At 35.6% G+C, this 16,092-nt stretch overlaps 2 protein-coding genes across 14 annotated transcripts in view; one reads left to right on the top strand and one right to left on the bottom strand.

Annotated features, from left to right (window-relative positions):
- LOC129580406 (protein winged eye) overlaps positions 1 to 13,644 on the top strand; it is a 74,242-nt gene extending 60,598 nt beyond the window's left edge. For 5 of the 12 annotated variants that reach the window (XM_055470798.1, XM_055470896.1, XM_055470818.1 and 2 more), the window contains 12 exons: positions 2,535 to 2,699; positions 5,367 to 5,470; positions 6,014 to 6,229; positions 6,322 to 6,853; positions 7,085 to 9,169; positions 9,307 to 9,323; positions 9,403 to 9,631; positions 9,932 to 10,088; positions 10,173 to 10,605; positions 10,677 to 10,853; positions 10,925 to 11,086; positions 11,183 to 13,644. In XM_055470798.1, the coding sequence (XP_055326773.1) occupies positions 2,535 to 2,699; positions 5,367 to 5,470; positions 6,014 to 6,229; positions 6,322 to 6,853; positions 7,085 to 9,169; positions 9,307 to 9,323; positions 9,403 to 9,631; positions 9,932 to 10,088; positions 10,173 to 10,605; positions 10,677 to 10,853; positions 10,925 to 11,086; positions 11,183 to 11,485 (4,580 nt within the window). In that variant the 3' untranslated portion in view covers positions 11,486 to 13,644. Of the gene's footprint in view, positions 1 to 2,534; positions 2,700 to 5,366; positions 5,472 to 6,013; positions 6,230 to 6,321; positions 6,854 to 7,084; positions 9,170 to 9,306; positions 9,324 to 9,402; positions 9,632 to 9,931; positions 10,089 to 10,172; positions 10,606 to 10,676; positions 10,854 to 10,924; positions 11,087 to 11,182 lie in introns of all 12 variants that reach the window. The other 7 variants (XM_055470827.1, XM_055470836.1, XM_055470853.1 and 4 more) reach the window with 7 other exon arrangements.
- LOC129580533 (SURP and G-patch domain-containing protein 1) overlaps positions 13,282 to 16,092 on the bottom strand; it is a 3,792-nt gene continuing 981 nt past the window's right edge. The window contains exons 3-9 of one of the 2 annotated variants that reach the window (XM_055471045.1): positions 15,913 to 16,041; positions 15,505 to 15,784; positions 14,413 to 15,313; positions 14,198 to 14,336; positions 14,049 to 14,133; positions 13,853 to 13,982; positions 13,282 to 13,776 (exon numbers count right to left, since the gene is read on the bottom strand). In XM_055471045.1, the coding sequence (XP_055327020.1) occupies positions 13,750 to 13,776; positions 13,853 to 13,982; positions 14,049 to 14,133; positions 14,198 to 14,336; positions 14,413 to 15,313; positions 15,505 to 15,784; positions 15,913 to 16,041 (1,691 nt within the window). In that variant the 3' untranslated portion in view covers positions 13,282 to 13,749. Of the gene's footprint in view, positions 13,777 to 13,852; positions 13,983 to 14,048; positions 14,134 to 14,197; positions 14,337 to 14,412; positions 15,314 to 15,504; positions 15,794 to 15,912; positions 16,087 to 16,092 lie in introns of those variants that run through there. The other variant, XM_055471053.1, reaches the window with a different exon arrangement.

Below are 16,092 nucleotides of genomic sequence, written 5' to 3' on the forward strand. Positions count from 1 at the left end.
GAATTAATACATTATGGTGATGTGAGACACTTCGAGAGATGCACATCAAACGACGCCAACAATCAGTTTTGTTACATCGCAAAAAATTAAATCATAATAATAATAAATGTAGAACAATTAATAAATAATGCATTTTTAATAAGCGTTTCTTATGCGCCTTTAACGCTGTTGCATTTATTCATTTCTGGATTATCCAACTTGGGATGCAACATTTGCTTTGTAACATTTTTTTATTTGGTTTAATTCGCTCCATACATTTATTCATATATCGCATGCTCACTTATTGCAATCAGATTTGAATATGTATTGTTCTTGATGTGCGCCTTGTGTTAGCTCTCGATTCGCTAAAATCGTTGATATTCTTTATGTCAAATATCATAATTAAATGCTTCTTGTCCGATGAATATGGATGCAGCAAATGAGTTGTGTTTTTACGATTCAATAATAATAACGCAGTTTTTCTGCCATTTTTATTTCTTCGAATGAAACAAATACCGTGTGGATAAGTAGAATAATTTAATAATTGAATACATACAACCGACAAACTTCCATCGAGCATATAAATAAATATCAAATAAAAACAAGCGCATAAATTAGCTCCAATTAAATATTTACTGTTAATGGCGTTTTTACGTCGTTCATTAACGTTTCGACACTTTCGAAACTTTTCTACTTGTCCAAAGATGATACGTTTTGTCAAGCTGACAACACTTCAGTACAAAATATCTTTTGAGTGCTTGCAGCACCACGAACTCTCGTATCATTTTGTATTGAAATTTCGTTAGTTCATGAGTTCGCCAAAAATTTCGTCAAAACGTGTCGTCACTTTGCGTTTTGTTAATGTAGCTTGAATTTTTTTAGATTTATTACCGGCGAATTTCATTGAAAATACGGTTTATCAGTCTATCAACACATTCCTGTGGACTCATGAATATTTGACCAAACAGATAATTTGATACACATTTTCCGTTGGATTACTTAAAATTCATCTGAACACATCGTTTTCTGAATGCTTCTTCCATGCCATGGTGATGATTCGAAAAATAATGTTGAAATGTTTCCACAAAAAATCAAAAAAAAAAAAAAACAACAAGAACCTCATTTTAAAAGCCTTGATTATAAATAGATATTTCGATTGATAATGCCTCATCGCCTTTACTGAGTCGAAGTGGAAAATGTTCATCATGTTTACAAACCACAGTTACGAGCGAGTGCTAATATAAACCTGTATAAAAGTCACACATCTACCAAATTAGATTTAATTTTCTATACTCGCCTATTTTTGTTTTCAATCAAAAGTAGAAGAATAAATACGTCAAATAATTCTTACTTAAATGTTAACGTTGCATGCTTAATGTGAACAACATTCATGTAAAATCAATTAATTTTTACATTCATAAATTATTCAAATGGTTTGAACTTTCGTCGCTTTATCTAAAAAGGCTGTTGTAATCTCTGTCTTAAATGTCAAATGCAAATGTAAGCTCAAACATTGTGAAGACGAACGTATAAAAGACAACAGCCTCTTTGATTGAAATTTTTTTTTCAATCAATTTGTGATAAGCAAATCTGTAGATAAACAAAACGTTGTATATACGATTATGTATAGATGTACAAATATTGTAAAATGGTTCATGCTCTTGAAGAATGGTCGATTGAAATGATAATTGAGAGAAAATGCAGGTATTTGTAACCATCAAAAAGGCAAACCAGAATCTACATCGATAATTTCAGATGGAAGTAATTATTTCGTTTAAATACTTTGTTTTTGAGTTATTTCATTGGACTTTTATGATTTTGGCTTGTCCTCCACATAAAGTGTCTGCTTTAATTTTATTGACATTTATTGAGCCTCCTCCGTTGTTATCGTTTACATAATTTCAACTTGTTATCTTTCATTATTTTTTTATTTCGTTATTTTTTTGTTGTTGTTCATTTTCTGTTTCTTTTTTATTTCTCGGTACCATCACAAAAACCATTGACCGTTGGCTCCACACACACACTCACGTACACACAACATAAACATTAACATGACGAACACGAAAAATGCTGCTAAATTTGGGACAATCATCGGAAAATTTAACCGGAACATTAACGATGAAAATGCAATTAAAACCATTTTCAATTCAAATGGGATGGCGTTGTGATGTTGATGTTTATGCGCTTTAACACGCACTCGTGCAACTTCAATTTCAAATGAAAACGTGTAATTATCATTAATCGAATTTTGAACCAAATGAAACACGCTAACGTGTTTGTACGGTGTACACGTTGCTGGCTTTTGCGCATGAACGCTCGACTTAACAATAATATGACCACATTACATACGCTCACTAAAAATCACCTCTGATCGTCGCGCGATCATCTTATGCACTCACATTCAATGCGATGCATTCTCGTATTCTTCTTTTTATTTCATCTCGTACGAAATTTTATTTGTCGAAAAACACACACACACCATTCACCACAAACCGGCTCTTAATTAACAATCACAATACGAACCAAAAAAAAAATACACACAAACACTCATAAAGGAGGCGCAACATCAGCATTTACTCAACAAAACATGTTTTACACAGGTACGAATTCAACCATGATTCCCTTTTCTTCAGATGTTGCAACTGCGGCTGCCGTTTCCATGGGTGTATCGAACGTTCAAAACGCAGTCAGAACTCCGCCTACGTTATGGCAATATCCAGGTACGTGATCATTTTTTTTGGATTCGTTATTATTTAAAAAAAAAATTATCTGCAAATGTTCAATACATCTAAAGTAGATAATCTCCTTATTAGACAATGCTAATTGACGTGCATTATATGTAATCAATTGTAAAGATTGCAAATATCATATAGCGGTTCTGAGTGTTTACTTCTCAAAAATGCATTTAATTCATTCAGAGTTTAGCTCTGAATTCTTTTGCATGTACAATGATTATACTTTAAAAACACAACTGGTTTTCGTTTTGCTACCTAAGACCGTAGTTGTAATGCGCAAATATAAATCATTTTACATCTACAATAGATTATAGAATAAGCTATAGTTATTGTATCACTTTTAAAAGAAATGTTCAGTTCAATTTTGGAGAAGGAAAAGTGAGTCACATAGAAGTCCATTTTTTTGATCCAACATATTCGATAGAAAGCTGTCAAACTAAATACACCATTAATTCAAACTCATCTGTTTTTTTTTTTCAACCAATTTATTAATTGAAAGTATTCAGAAGTAAAATAGTTGAAGACATGTTTCAATTCAAAGCATTTTGTTCGTTCAATAACTCCATTCTTCAAATGAAGCCATCAATGTTATTACTATTGTTGGTGTTTCGTCTCCTATCCGGCTGAAATTATATAAAACTGAATATTTCCTCATTTCACACTCTTATTTTTACTACACTAAATGCATCTACGAATACATTGAATAGAAAACAAACACTAAAACGTATAAATTATTTACACAAACACTTCACCCTGCAAATTATTATGCCAATGAGAGTTTTCGCATATTAATGCACACTTTTAAGCACTTTGCGTGGATTGGTATGGAGATGCAAAAAAGATAGCATTATTTCGTATGATGATGGCGACGATGACGACAAAGAATAACTTTAGGCCCGGTTATCGTTCATAATGAACACCGTTTTTTTTCTATGCTTATTCGTATTCCATCGGTATGAACCATAAAAGTTTTATTATCACCATTAAAATATGGCTATAAAATGTGCTACACTCAAATTACTGTATAACTCATGCGGACTACTTAAAATTCATTTTAATTAGAAACAAAATCAAGCTTAGATTTGTTCGTTATAAACAAAATTTTTTTTTAAAAGTTCATCCTCTTGAAAGGTCTCAATACAGTCAGCTAGCCTCACTAATATTATATTCGAGAAAAAAAAAAAAACAAAATCTTGACACAAATCGAATGCCTATAAGCATATATAGGATTAATTCATCTATTGAAGAAGAGAAAGAGAAACACTCAACATTTTTGCCGCATACGAAACATCTTGATAAACATTCGGAGAAAAGTTGATTGCATTGAAACAGTGCCTATAAATTAACAACGTGAATAAATTTACGATTACTATCAAATACGAACGAAAATAAAAACGAACGCGTAGAAATAGAGTGTCACGAGAGAAGTGCGAGAGGCGTGGACAAACGTAACAAAACACTCCTCCACTCCGCCTATGTCTCCTGCGTCCAATCAACGCAGAGCTTCCGTTAAAACTACCAATAGGAAATAGAATACGCACAAACGCTACGAACTTGTGGCAGTTATATTTCGAATTTGTTCGTGTTTTTCTAGATGGAATAATTCGAAATATTTTAATATTTTAAACCATATGTTTTAATAAATGAATGTTTATGATGAAAACTATAGTGCCGAAATTGTAGGAAGTAGTACTGAATCGAATTTGATTCAAATTCAATATTCGATCGGCATTTTGAGCTGAAACTATGTTACTATCGTAATTGAAGCGCACAATGTATTCGAAATCATTCATATCCGAATGCTAAATGAATCGAAAAAAAATGTTGAACAATAGTGCACTTTTCACTAAACTTTCCCATTCATATTCCGTTGCTTTGCTTTGATTTCACAAAAGCAGTTTAACAACGAGCAATTTTTTTAAACAAATGCAATTTTGCTTCGAATTATTAAAATCATCATTTTTAGGGGCCGATATAAAGTAGTAATGTAAATATAAATAGAGCGAGGGTGATGAAATCGTGAGCGGCACAAATGAATTATGGAACATTGAACAAATGTGCATGAGGAAGAGCATAGCATATTTTAATGAATCGATGACGAGAAGGGACTTCTCCCCCAGCACAAACTCGATCTATCTGCATTTCTTAGTTGATTGCAATCGCTAAATGCGATGAGCTCACCCTACATGATGTAGTGTGTACTGTACAGTGTGGGTTGGTTTCAATGTACTCTATTCATTCTATTCATACACTCAGCGTCTCTACGGTAATTTAATATTTGTGCCTTGTGTTGAATACTTCAAAAAGAAAAGAAAAACTCGACAGAAGAGTGCAAAAGATGAGTTTTTTTTTGTGTTCATTCTGTACCAGAATCTAATCATGTTCTTTAATGTCGTTGACTGTGATCTATCAATCTTGATCCGTGTTGTCATTTGGCCAATTTCCGACGAATTGCAGTCATTGTGATATGAATAATTTTCGAAAGTAATATCATTAAAAATCCATCTTGAAAATCCCATTTCATTGAATAATTTCTGGTATAAACGGAAAATCACTGCAAAATGGAAACATCCTATTTAGAAAATAATGGCTATTTGATGCTTCAAAAGTGCAGGTTTTTTTAAAAATGATTTTTTTTTGTATCAATTACAGCTCCCATGCCTGTCGAATCGATGTTGCCACCCGTACCCTTTCAACTGCTTCGCGATCCAAACAGTGGGCAGTTTTTGTTTTTCCCCACAGCAGCCACATCAATAGGTATGTCATGATTAACCCATATGCTTAATTAGCACACACTTTTTTTTTTAAATTGAAAACCACAAATCATTAACAACAACAAAAACACACACACTTTAAATTCTATTTGATATGGATCCAATTAATGGAGTAATTTTTTGTAACGAATGAAAATGTGTTTCTTTTTTACTTTTAAATTATTTGAATCAAACGATTGATGTAATTAATTCATTCGTGAAAAAGTTCTGATGATTGGTTTTGGATTATTTTTCAATTTTTTTTTATTAATAGCGTTTATTTTGTTCTGTTTCTTTTTTATTTTCCGATACTTGGCTGCGGTATAATTGAAACTATTTCAAAACGCTCGTAATTTTTAATGGCTTACATATAATACACACAAACACACAACCCAAACATACAAAATGCTCATCCCTTTCACTTCCGCTTTACACACACAAAAACAAACAAACAAACAAAACCATACAAAAAAATTGGCCTTTAATTTCGGATCGCTTATCGACTAAAACTGTTCTGTGACGCATGCTATTGTGGCATTTTAAATGGGTCTAGATAAACTTCTTATCTCTTATCCATCAGAACCATTTCAACAAGCAGTCGTCTGGCCAGCCACATATACTCAGCCACAGACTACAATTCAGCCGACTCAGCATTTATTAATGCCGCCAATCACGGCCGCACCATCAATGCAACCACCACCATTGGCACCGTTATTATTCAGCGCATCTGATTATTTATCGGCCGGTACAACATTGCATCAGGTAGAAATAGCAGGAAAAAAAAATAATTAATTAATTAATTAATTCTCAAAGCAGCGCAATAAAATATTGGTTTGTTGTTACATTTTGTTTAGCATACACAAACACATAGCACTCGACTGGTAGCATTGGCATCTGATAGTAGTAATAAGCGTAAGACAAGTCATAACCCAACGATTCCATTGCCAATTCAACCAGCACCGACACTGATCAAAATTGAAGACACCGTTCCAACTTTGGCTCCGTTTGAGCCCAAATCCTCTGGCTTACAGACAGCTACAATAACAGCGACTCAAACAAATGACGTTGTACCAGATATTGCAAGTCAATTGGGCAACTATTATCAAACACATGGACTACATGGGAACTTAATACAACTAGCACCACACACTTCAGTTGGTGCAACACAAACACTTTCGAATAATGGAAATAATCAAACTATTTCGGCATCAATTCCTCTGCTCAATACTTTGGATTGCAGAGCACTGCAGCCGCAACCAATGCCACACATTTTAACGCCACCTGATGTGACCGTTTCGACGATGTCTTGCCTAACACCGATTTCGGAAACATACTCAAGATGCGATGATAATTTGGATTCATCAGGTGTCAGCAGTTTACCCGAAGGTAAGTACTTTTAACGTAAATCATAAAAGCAAGCAAATGGCTTGAAGGGTGACCGGTTATATTTTCCCCGGTTATAGCTTCCCTCATGGCTTGAAGCCATACAAAGAATAAAATATTGGGTTTCAACATACTTTTGACAAGTTTTGTTGATTCATTCAAATACTACCTCGAAAAATTATGCCAATGAAAACAAATTTTAAATTAAATTGATAATTTTTCATCTTCAAACAGTTCAAGATGCAACCATTCAAACCGACACTCCAGTGATGAGCGAGGATGACAATACAAATGGTGCCGATGATTCAGCGTATGGTTCGAACATCGTGGTGAATTCCAATTCTTCAATTGATGAAATGAATATTTCCGTACCGACATCATCTTCGTGTGTTGAAATGTGCCATAGCATGACAAACAACATGGCAGAGTGTTCCTCCATTCATTCTCCGCCACAAAATATATCACCGCAAAGTACAAGTACTGCAACGGACTATATCCATAGCTCAAGCAGTGGTGTGAATTTGAGTAGCACCATCTCTGGAGAGAGCCACAAATCGACTGAATGCAGTTTTGAGATGGATGTATCGTCAACAAATATGATAGAGGATGAGAGATCTTTCAACCAGCAAACGCCAGAGTGTGATATTGTCTGTTCATTTTCGAACGTTCGTACAGTAACGCCACCATCTCCGCATCAACCGACGGATTTGTCAATCAATTCAAGTGCACAATTTTTGTCATCACCTCAGGAGAAGCCAATACCGAACAAATCCATTGTACCAGACATTAGCGGCTTGGAGTTGCTCTCTAATAGCATTGAAGCATTTGAAAAGCGACCATTTATCAAACAGGAGCCGATAGATCGATCTCAAATTTCGCCAAATGTCTATGATCCACCGTCATACGCATCCCAATGCTCCAACACCGTCGTAGAAGTTCGACGTGCAAGTGTCGAACGTTTCGAAAGCAGAACGCCATACGAAGAGCGCATTTCACCAACTCAAACACCTCTGCATAAGACTCCTTACATTCCGGCCAATGAACAGTTGGGTGGATTGAATTTGTTGTGCGCATTGGCCGAACAACATTTCCAAGAAGAAGTTAGCAATGAACATCGTTTGGAGCGCAAACGGTCATCTTCATCTGAAGAAGGATCTGAGCCGAAACGCGTCAAAAAACACAAAGAGAAGCACTCAAATAAAAAGTCAAAGAAGAAGGAGCGCAAAGAAAAGAAACGTCAAAGCAGTGAAGGTTCGAATGGAATCTCATCGACGGAAGATGCCGTTGAGAAAGACTTCAGGGAAACGTTCGATCGAATCAAGGAAAAATACATGAAATGTGATTGCCGAAAGAGTTTGACAAATGAGCCATGTTGCTGTAAAATGAAATTCCCAACGCCCGAAGAAGTTTATGGTGCAATGAAATCGGAAATGAGACATCAGTTGGCCGAAATTAAGCGAAAAGTAAAAGAAGAAGAACGAAAACTGGATGCATTCAATAGCAAAGAGCGATTGCAGCGTGAATCGACTCCTTCGTCATCAAAAAGCTCCAGCTCTTCGTCAAAGTTGTCTTTCACATCGATGCCAACATTTTCGCCATCGATTCTCTCCTCGTCATCGATCGACTGCAACCAGAGTACTGTGGTTGAATTCTCTTCGAATGGAAAGATTTACAGCGACACTGAATCTTGTTCTTCGACTTCGTCCAAGCGAAAAATGACCACCGCATGTGATCCAATTGACTTCCAGGCAAAAAAGAACAAAAGTTTGGTTGGATACATATTCGCATCGAAAAAACGAATCAACGACAGTAAATTCGAGAGCAGCCAATCGGCCACGGAAGATGGAAGCATCAATTCCGATGTTTCAGCGTGTCTCAAACGAAATGCGGCAAAAATCAAACAGGAAATCTACGATTTTGATGATTCCATTCCGAATCCAGAAGTCAAACTCTTCGGAAGCTTTTCGGATGAAAGTCGTAGCAAGAATCATTTGAGTGGCGTGATCAGTGAAGGCACTGTCAAATTGAAGCCGTCGGCCCTATCAAAACATAATAATATTAACAATAACAACAATAATAAGAAAATGAAATTGGGCAAAGATCGAAAGCATCATCGAATATCCACAGAACACAAGCACAAATGCTTGCTGACCGATGAAACATTGGATGGTTTGATCGATGGCAAAAAGCAACGGGTACTTACAGCAATGGGTGGACTCTTTTATGCTGGCAATCTAACTGCTGTTAGCCCACCAGATCTTTATGGAGTTACGCTTGATGGCGAACGTGGCAATAAGGCACATATCATGTCACGTGAAGGTAGGATCCAAATGAAACAATGAGTGGATGGGATAACAAATGAAACTTGAAAATACATGAACGTAAACTAATAACTTCATTTTCTTGTCTTCTCTTTTTTCCCTCGTTTCTGTTGCTGCTGCTCTTCGAACGTGAAGATATTCTCAGAGATGCGGTAAGTTGTTATTTTTATGCGAAGGATCGATTCTCATAGGTTGAATGAAACAATAATGTCTTTGTATTTTTCTATGCAGATCATCGAGATGGCACCAACTTCAGCAGAAGAAGTTCCACCTGGTACGCGATTGTGTGCATATTGGAGTCAACAATATCGTTGCTTGTACCCTGGAACAGTGGCGGCTTCGTCATCCCCTGAATATGAAACCAATTCTAAATATGCCGTTGTTGAATTTGATGATGGTGACAGTGGTCGCATTGCCATTGAAGATATTCGCTTCCTAACTTCCAACTATCCTGTCGTTGGTAAGAATATTTTCCAGATTATGTCTTTTTTAACTCTTCTAAGTAGCATGTGATTTTGTAGTATATGATAATATTATTAGACTTTTCAATTTAAGAATTATATTAAGTTTATCGAAATAAAAGCCAATCCGGTCTCTTATTGGCTTTTATTTTGATTTTTAGTCAACGGTTTCAATCAACGGTTTAGTTTTTAGTATGATAGCGTTTTTTTTTTTCAATTTTCATTTGTTATTCTGTTTTCTCTTTTGTTTCGTGTTTGCATTTTGGTTTCTTTTGTCAAAAATCAACAATTTTACGTAGAATACGACCCAAATCCATTACAATCGTTAGGAAAACGTAATAAGCAAATGAGCAAACTTACAGACTCAAATCAACCGTCAACAAGTGCGAATGTCTTTAGTGTGCAGCATGAGTCGGGCGAGCAGCTACCAACCCGCGAAGAAAAGGAGGCTAACAAGTAAATAATTTGCTTCTTTGTTCGTTTAAAATGCTGTTTGTTTTATTAAATGACTCATACATTGGTTGAATCTAAATTGTATAGGGAACGACGGCGGCTCAAAAAACTGCGAAAAGATAAGCTACGACAATTGTCGTCCAACGATGATCCAAATGGAAAGCATAAGCACAAGCATAAACATAAGTGCGGTGATGAATTGTGCAAGCATCGCAAGCATAAAAAACGAAGAAAGCACAAAAAACATCATCACCGTGAGCTCGACACGATCACAGAGCCAAAGGGATCGTTGATCCAAGAGAAAACCATTGAAGACGACGAGCATGATGAAGACAATGATAGTGGCGACTCACATGAGATGCCAAAGACTGTTGAGAAAACGGTTGAATCTAAGAAGCAATTGCAGGCCACCAAAAATGCCCTAACCAAATCCGTTAATATTAAACTCAACAAGATTGAGTGGCCGATTGACGAAGATATTGTGTCATCGATTACAGAAGACAGCTCCGGCTCAAGCTACGTAAGAAAAACTTCGTACATAGTTTCTTTTTTGGGTGTCAGCGAATTCATTTGATTTTCAATGCATTTCAGAATCCTGGAAAAGGGAAAACCACTTCGAATGAGAAGCACAGCAGAATAGCCGCATTTTTGCCAGCACGACAATTGTGGGCATGGTCGGGAAAAGGCTTCAAACGAACCACGGGAAAAGGTGCACGCAACAAAAAAGTGTTCTACAAAACAATTCAACGTGGCAAAGAGACGATTTCGGTAAATCTCAAACTGTGATGAAGTGTATTGCGGTGGAATTAATTGAAATCTATTCATTTGTCCTTATTTAGGTTGGTGATAGTGCGGTATTCCTGTCAACAGGACGACCAGATCGACCATACATTGGGCGAATCGAGTCGCTCTGGGAAAGCAACGCAAACAATAGAGTTGTCAAGGTGAAATGGTACTACCATCCTGAAGAGACTACCGGATGCCCTGATCTCCTTTATCCGGTAAGTGCCATCGAATATTGAACGAATTCAAATTGGATATTTCATACTTTCAAGACGTTTTCAACCGATAACCATTTGCATTATTTCATTGTTCAGGGTGCTTTATTTGAATCTCCACACGAAGATGAGAACGACGTTCAAACCATATCGCATAAATGCAAAGTAATACCATTGAATGCGTACACAAAGAAATATGGACCAGATCCAAAGCAATACACATCAGTATATGACAATAATGATACGTTCTACTTGGCTGGCTATTATGATCCGACCGTTTTGCAATTGAAAATGGAAAGGAATATTCCAACGACAACATCATCGGTTGATCAAGACAATGGTGAGAATTGTGACGACGATGACGTTGACGATAATGCCACAAGTGTAACGAATGACAGTTAAATGTATCTGAGAAACTTTTATAAATTCGTTTTATTTTCATCATTTTGATGAAACTCTTTTAGAATGCGAAATCGGTGATGTTCACTTTAGCTCTGGTGAAAAGAACATTTTCAGTTTCTAAAAAAAAACTCATTGTTATAGTCATGTGCAATGCATAAGAAAAAAAAATTGATATCAAAGACAATTTGAAATCTAATATAACGGGACTTACGATCACTACGACGATGTGTGATAACAATTTGTGATTATATGTGAAGTGCACGGAATCGTGTTAAACTTTGTCATAATTCATTTTTTTGATAAACTCTTCAATTGAAATGTGTGGAATTTAAGTGGGTTATTGGAAGATAATTCCATGACGGCATATAATTTGATTTGTGTTAATTTTAAGTCGTGCAATTTCATTCACAAAACAAACTTTTTTTAACTGTCAAAACTTTGGCAATTTTTTTGCGAACGATGGACAAATGAATCGAAGTGAAGTGCAATAGTTTGATAACAATCTAATTGTTGATTTTTTAATTCTATGACTCGATTGATTGCACTTTTGACATTTTTTCTCTCAAAAAATGAATGATGTGCCGTACGAAATTGAGATTGTCAGTATTTATGGAGCGGAGTGTGGTTCGAAAATCTAACAACATCATCCATACTTATGGGATATTGATCGATGAATATCGAAATTGTAAATATAAAACTGTATGATAATACGGAGTAATAGAGTAAGGCAATGAAAGAGCGTATCATGCAACTGAACGGCAGAATAATATATATAAATTCCAAGTGTAGATGTGCTTATTTTCAATTTTACTTATCAAATTATTCAAGCCACTTATTAAAACATATATATCTCTTTATGGTAGAAATTTCGCATTCTATTTTTCTAAAAAAAAAAATACACAATGCTTACTAACTAATCTTGACTTACATTAATTGTTGTGAACGAGATTTTCTTATAGCTCTAATCACTTGTGAATAATATGATTAATGCAGGTTTTAAGTCAACAAGTCTCTTGTAGTTTTAGTCATCCGTGACACATTAAATGAATTAATATTCTTGAATGCTATACATATATACGTGTTAGGCCTAAGTAAATATATTACTCACTTAAAATTCATTTAAATGGATCTACTGAAATCAAAAAAAAAAAAACAAATTCAAACAACATTTTATTTAGAGATTAAGCAACACACAATAAATATTGGATAACAGGATAAATAATGGAATCGATAGATTCGAATGAGGAAACGTGTTAGAATTCCAACAAAGTATAAGTCAATTACCAATTTTCAAAGACAATTTGTATGCAAAATTTGAATTTAGAATCAAAGAACTACTATTTTGATATTGTTTTTTAAGAGGCAACAAAAAACAAACGTTTTGGCTACAATTTTGACCATTTTAAATCTTGAGATATTAATTTTCATGTATCGAGATCGAAATAATGAGATCAAAACAAATCAATTCATTTTAGTTGAATACATGGTATTTGCATAACGTATACGAATATATTGGCTGAACAAATGCGAAATATGAAACGGATTTGTTAATCATATGTATCGTTTTAAAGTGAAATTTTTGATATGGTTTAGTCGTTTAAGCGCATTCTAATCAGTTCAAATAAAAACCCAGTGAAAATAAAAATCAGTTTTCTTTTTCAATGATACCAATTGATGAACGTACTTTTTTCATATTGCCAAAAATGCAGGTTCCAGCATTGTTAAGAGTCTTCTCCTGTTTTTTTTTTTGTGTTTAATTTGGAAAAAAGAATCTCACAATAAAACAGTACAACACATTGAGTTGAATTTTTTTTTATTGATTTTTGTTTGTTTGTTTTTTCCCCAGTGTTGGGACAACTTATTATTATGTGGATAATAAATTAGATGAAAATCATACTAAATAGCTCAAGACAAGTGAAAGAGTCGTTCATTTAAATGTCAATGAAAACTGAATCTATGTAAAATGAAAAGAGGGAGAAAAGAAAAGAACAAATTCATTCATAAACAGCTTATTTGATGTAATTTTATAGAATTTAATGTCTTAATGTATCCTTTTTGCATTATTATGCTTACTGTAATTTATGTTTGATTCAACGTAATACATACATGAAAAAATAAAATTACTTCAATGAAATGTGTTTCATTTAAATGGTCTATAGTATTGATACGTGTTTTTTTTTCGGTCGTATTTCGGATGGCCTGCTCAGTGTTCAACGAATCAATTGTCAATATGCAACAATTATCTCATGGAAGAAAAAGGTACATTAGTAGTAAGCTCTGCGCGGATTGTTCTGAAATTAAGACGAGTCAGAAAGAAGAAGAATGAAAATCAAATTAGGTCATCTTTCACAAACGAGATATAAATACCAATGGATTGGGTCTGAAACGATAAGCCAGCATCATTCGTTTGCGGTATGCATCATATTCGTTATCGCCTGCCTCGGGCGTTGTATTGGAAGCTGTACCCAAACCTTGATTGCTATCGCGTTGTGTGGCTCTGAAAAACAAATAAATTGGATTATTGAATCAACTTTTGAGTCGAAATACACTAAAAACAACGAACTTATTGACTGGATTCAGAATGCCACCGCCATCAACGCCCAATCCTTGACCTTCAGTCCAACCAAGTTTTTGCAACATTTGAAAACCTACGAAATATCATGAGAATTAGAGATTTTTGCCATTAAAATCAAAATCTATTCCCTATAGTACCCTTGTTATCCTCTTTTAATTTAAACTCTTTATAATCGCTGAGATCAGGTTCCCGGTTTGTTTGTTTTGATTTGTAAATTTCCATAAATTTTTTAAGCTCTTCTGGTGGTAAAAAATCGCCGATATGATGCTTTCCTTCCTACATATATTCGAAAAAGAAATAGAAACCACAATTAATTCCACTGCAATACGCTTCTTCACTGTTTGAGATTTACCGATTGTAGAGTTAGAGCATCAGCCCATGCTGCGGTGGCTTCCATTTCAGCCGTTCTCATCTTGTGCTCCCATGTTCCGCCAGCCGTATCTTCATCAGAGTCATATTCATACTTATGCTGACCACTTTTCGCCAGACGCTCCAACTCTTCTCGCTTACGCAACATATCCTGATATAGAAGGTTCACTTTGAAATGCTCCTCACACTTTATCCAATCGTCTTCGCTGAGGTCAATCGTACCGTAGTTTTGTCGTGCATAATTCAGCAGAGCCGGATCGGTTCGCTTAACGGCCGACAGCATTGGTGCTGATTTGTTGCCATGAATTTGTCGATTCGATGTAGATGGTGGTGCCATTGGTTGGGTGTCCGATTTTTCTTCGGTTTTTTCACCCCAACGGCTGCGTTTCTTTCGATTACCCGCATTGCTCTGCCTCCTATCGGTTTTATCGGAGCCCGTCTGCTGTTGCGACGATTGATCGTGTGACATTTCATTTATTGGTTCATCCAACATATTTTCACGCATTTGAATTTTCCGATACATTTCCATGTGGTCTTCTTCATCGGTGTGATCGGCTTCATCTGATGAAAAGTTGATTGGTTCGGCGTAACGCTTCTTAGCGCTTCCACTGTCGATTCGATTTTTCATGTTTTTTAAATTTCGCTCCATTGTTTCCTGCATGTATTCGGAGTCAGAATCATAATCATCGCTATTGGTAGATAGCGACGGAATATTCATGAGTGGTAGATTGTTGTCAACGTCTTGATCATCGTCGCGTAAAATATCCTCGGGATCGTACTTTTCGTTGCTACCATGTGATGCTTGGCTCAATTTCATTGCACGCGCTTGCAAAACCTTTTGCCTATAGGTTATGTAATTTTCCGAATCTTTCTCGTTTAAGAACCTAAACGCACAATAAAATGAGATATAAAATGTCAAATGAATTAAAAGGGAAAATTTGTGCAAACAAATATGAATTCAATAAAATCCGAGTGTTATGTTTATTGTTCAACGCCGGCCTCGGTCACATCCACGAATTTGCTTGAAATGCGAACGGTACGTTCAGGGGGAGTGAAGAATGTCATTGCTGTTTACCGAAATAGAGAACGCTCGTTCATCTGAGCGATTTCAGCAATTATTTTTTCTTCAAAACTATCGCCCATTGTCGATATATATTCGATGAGGCCATCAATGGTTGTTGGTATTGTTGGTTTTGTAGCTGCGATGTTCGACGGCGTTTCACTATTCAATGCTTGTTGCTGTTTTTGTTGTTGTTGTTGTTTGTTCGATTGGTGTGGATTTACGAAATTTCGTTCCATTTGTTCAATATTACCGCAATTGCGACTCATTTGATTTTCGTTTAGATAATTGTTTCCTGAAAAAACTACATAAAATGCCATCAACCACTTGGACGCCTTTGACTTAATTTGCTAAGCATTTTCATTTGAAAGTGTGAGACAAAGATTTGCTACAGTCTCGCAACGGTTTAACGTTTTTTCTAACCTTCAAATTGTTGAAGTGGTGGAGGTGGTGGTGGTGGATGCGGTTGTAGCTGTTGCTGTGCCTGATGCATTGGGTGAATGAATGGAGGTGGTTGTGGTGGATGATTCATTTGATTCATTATAACTACTGGCTCGATCGGTGGCATCATTTGCTCGATCGGTGGCATCATTTGCTCGATCG

The sequence above is a fragment of the Sitodiplosis mosellana genome, unplaced genomic scaffold (genome assembly GCF_009176505.1).
Source record: "Sitodiplosis mosellana isolate CC-2019 unplaced genomic scaffold, AAFC_SMos_1.0 Smas_scaffold_1, whole genome shotgun sequence".
NCBI classification, from domain to species: Eukaryota; Metazoa; Arthropoda; class Insecta; order Diptera; family Cecidomyiidae; genus Sitodiplosis; species Sitodiplosis mosellana.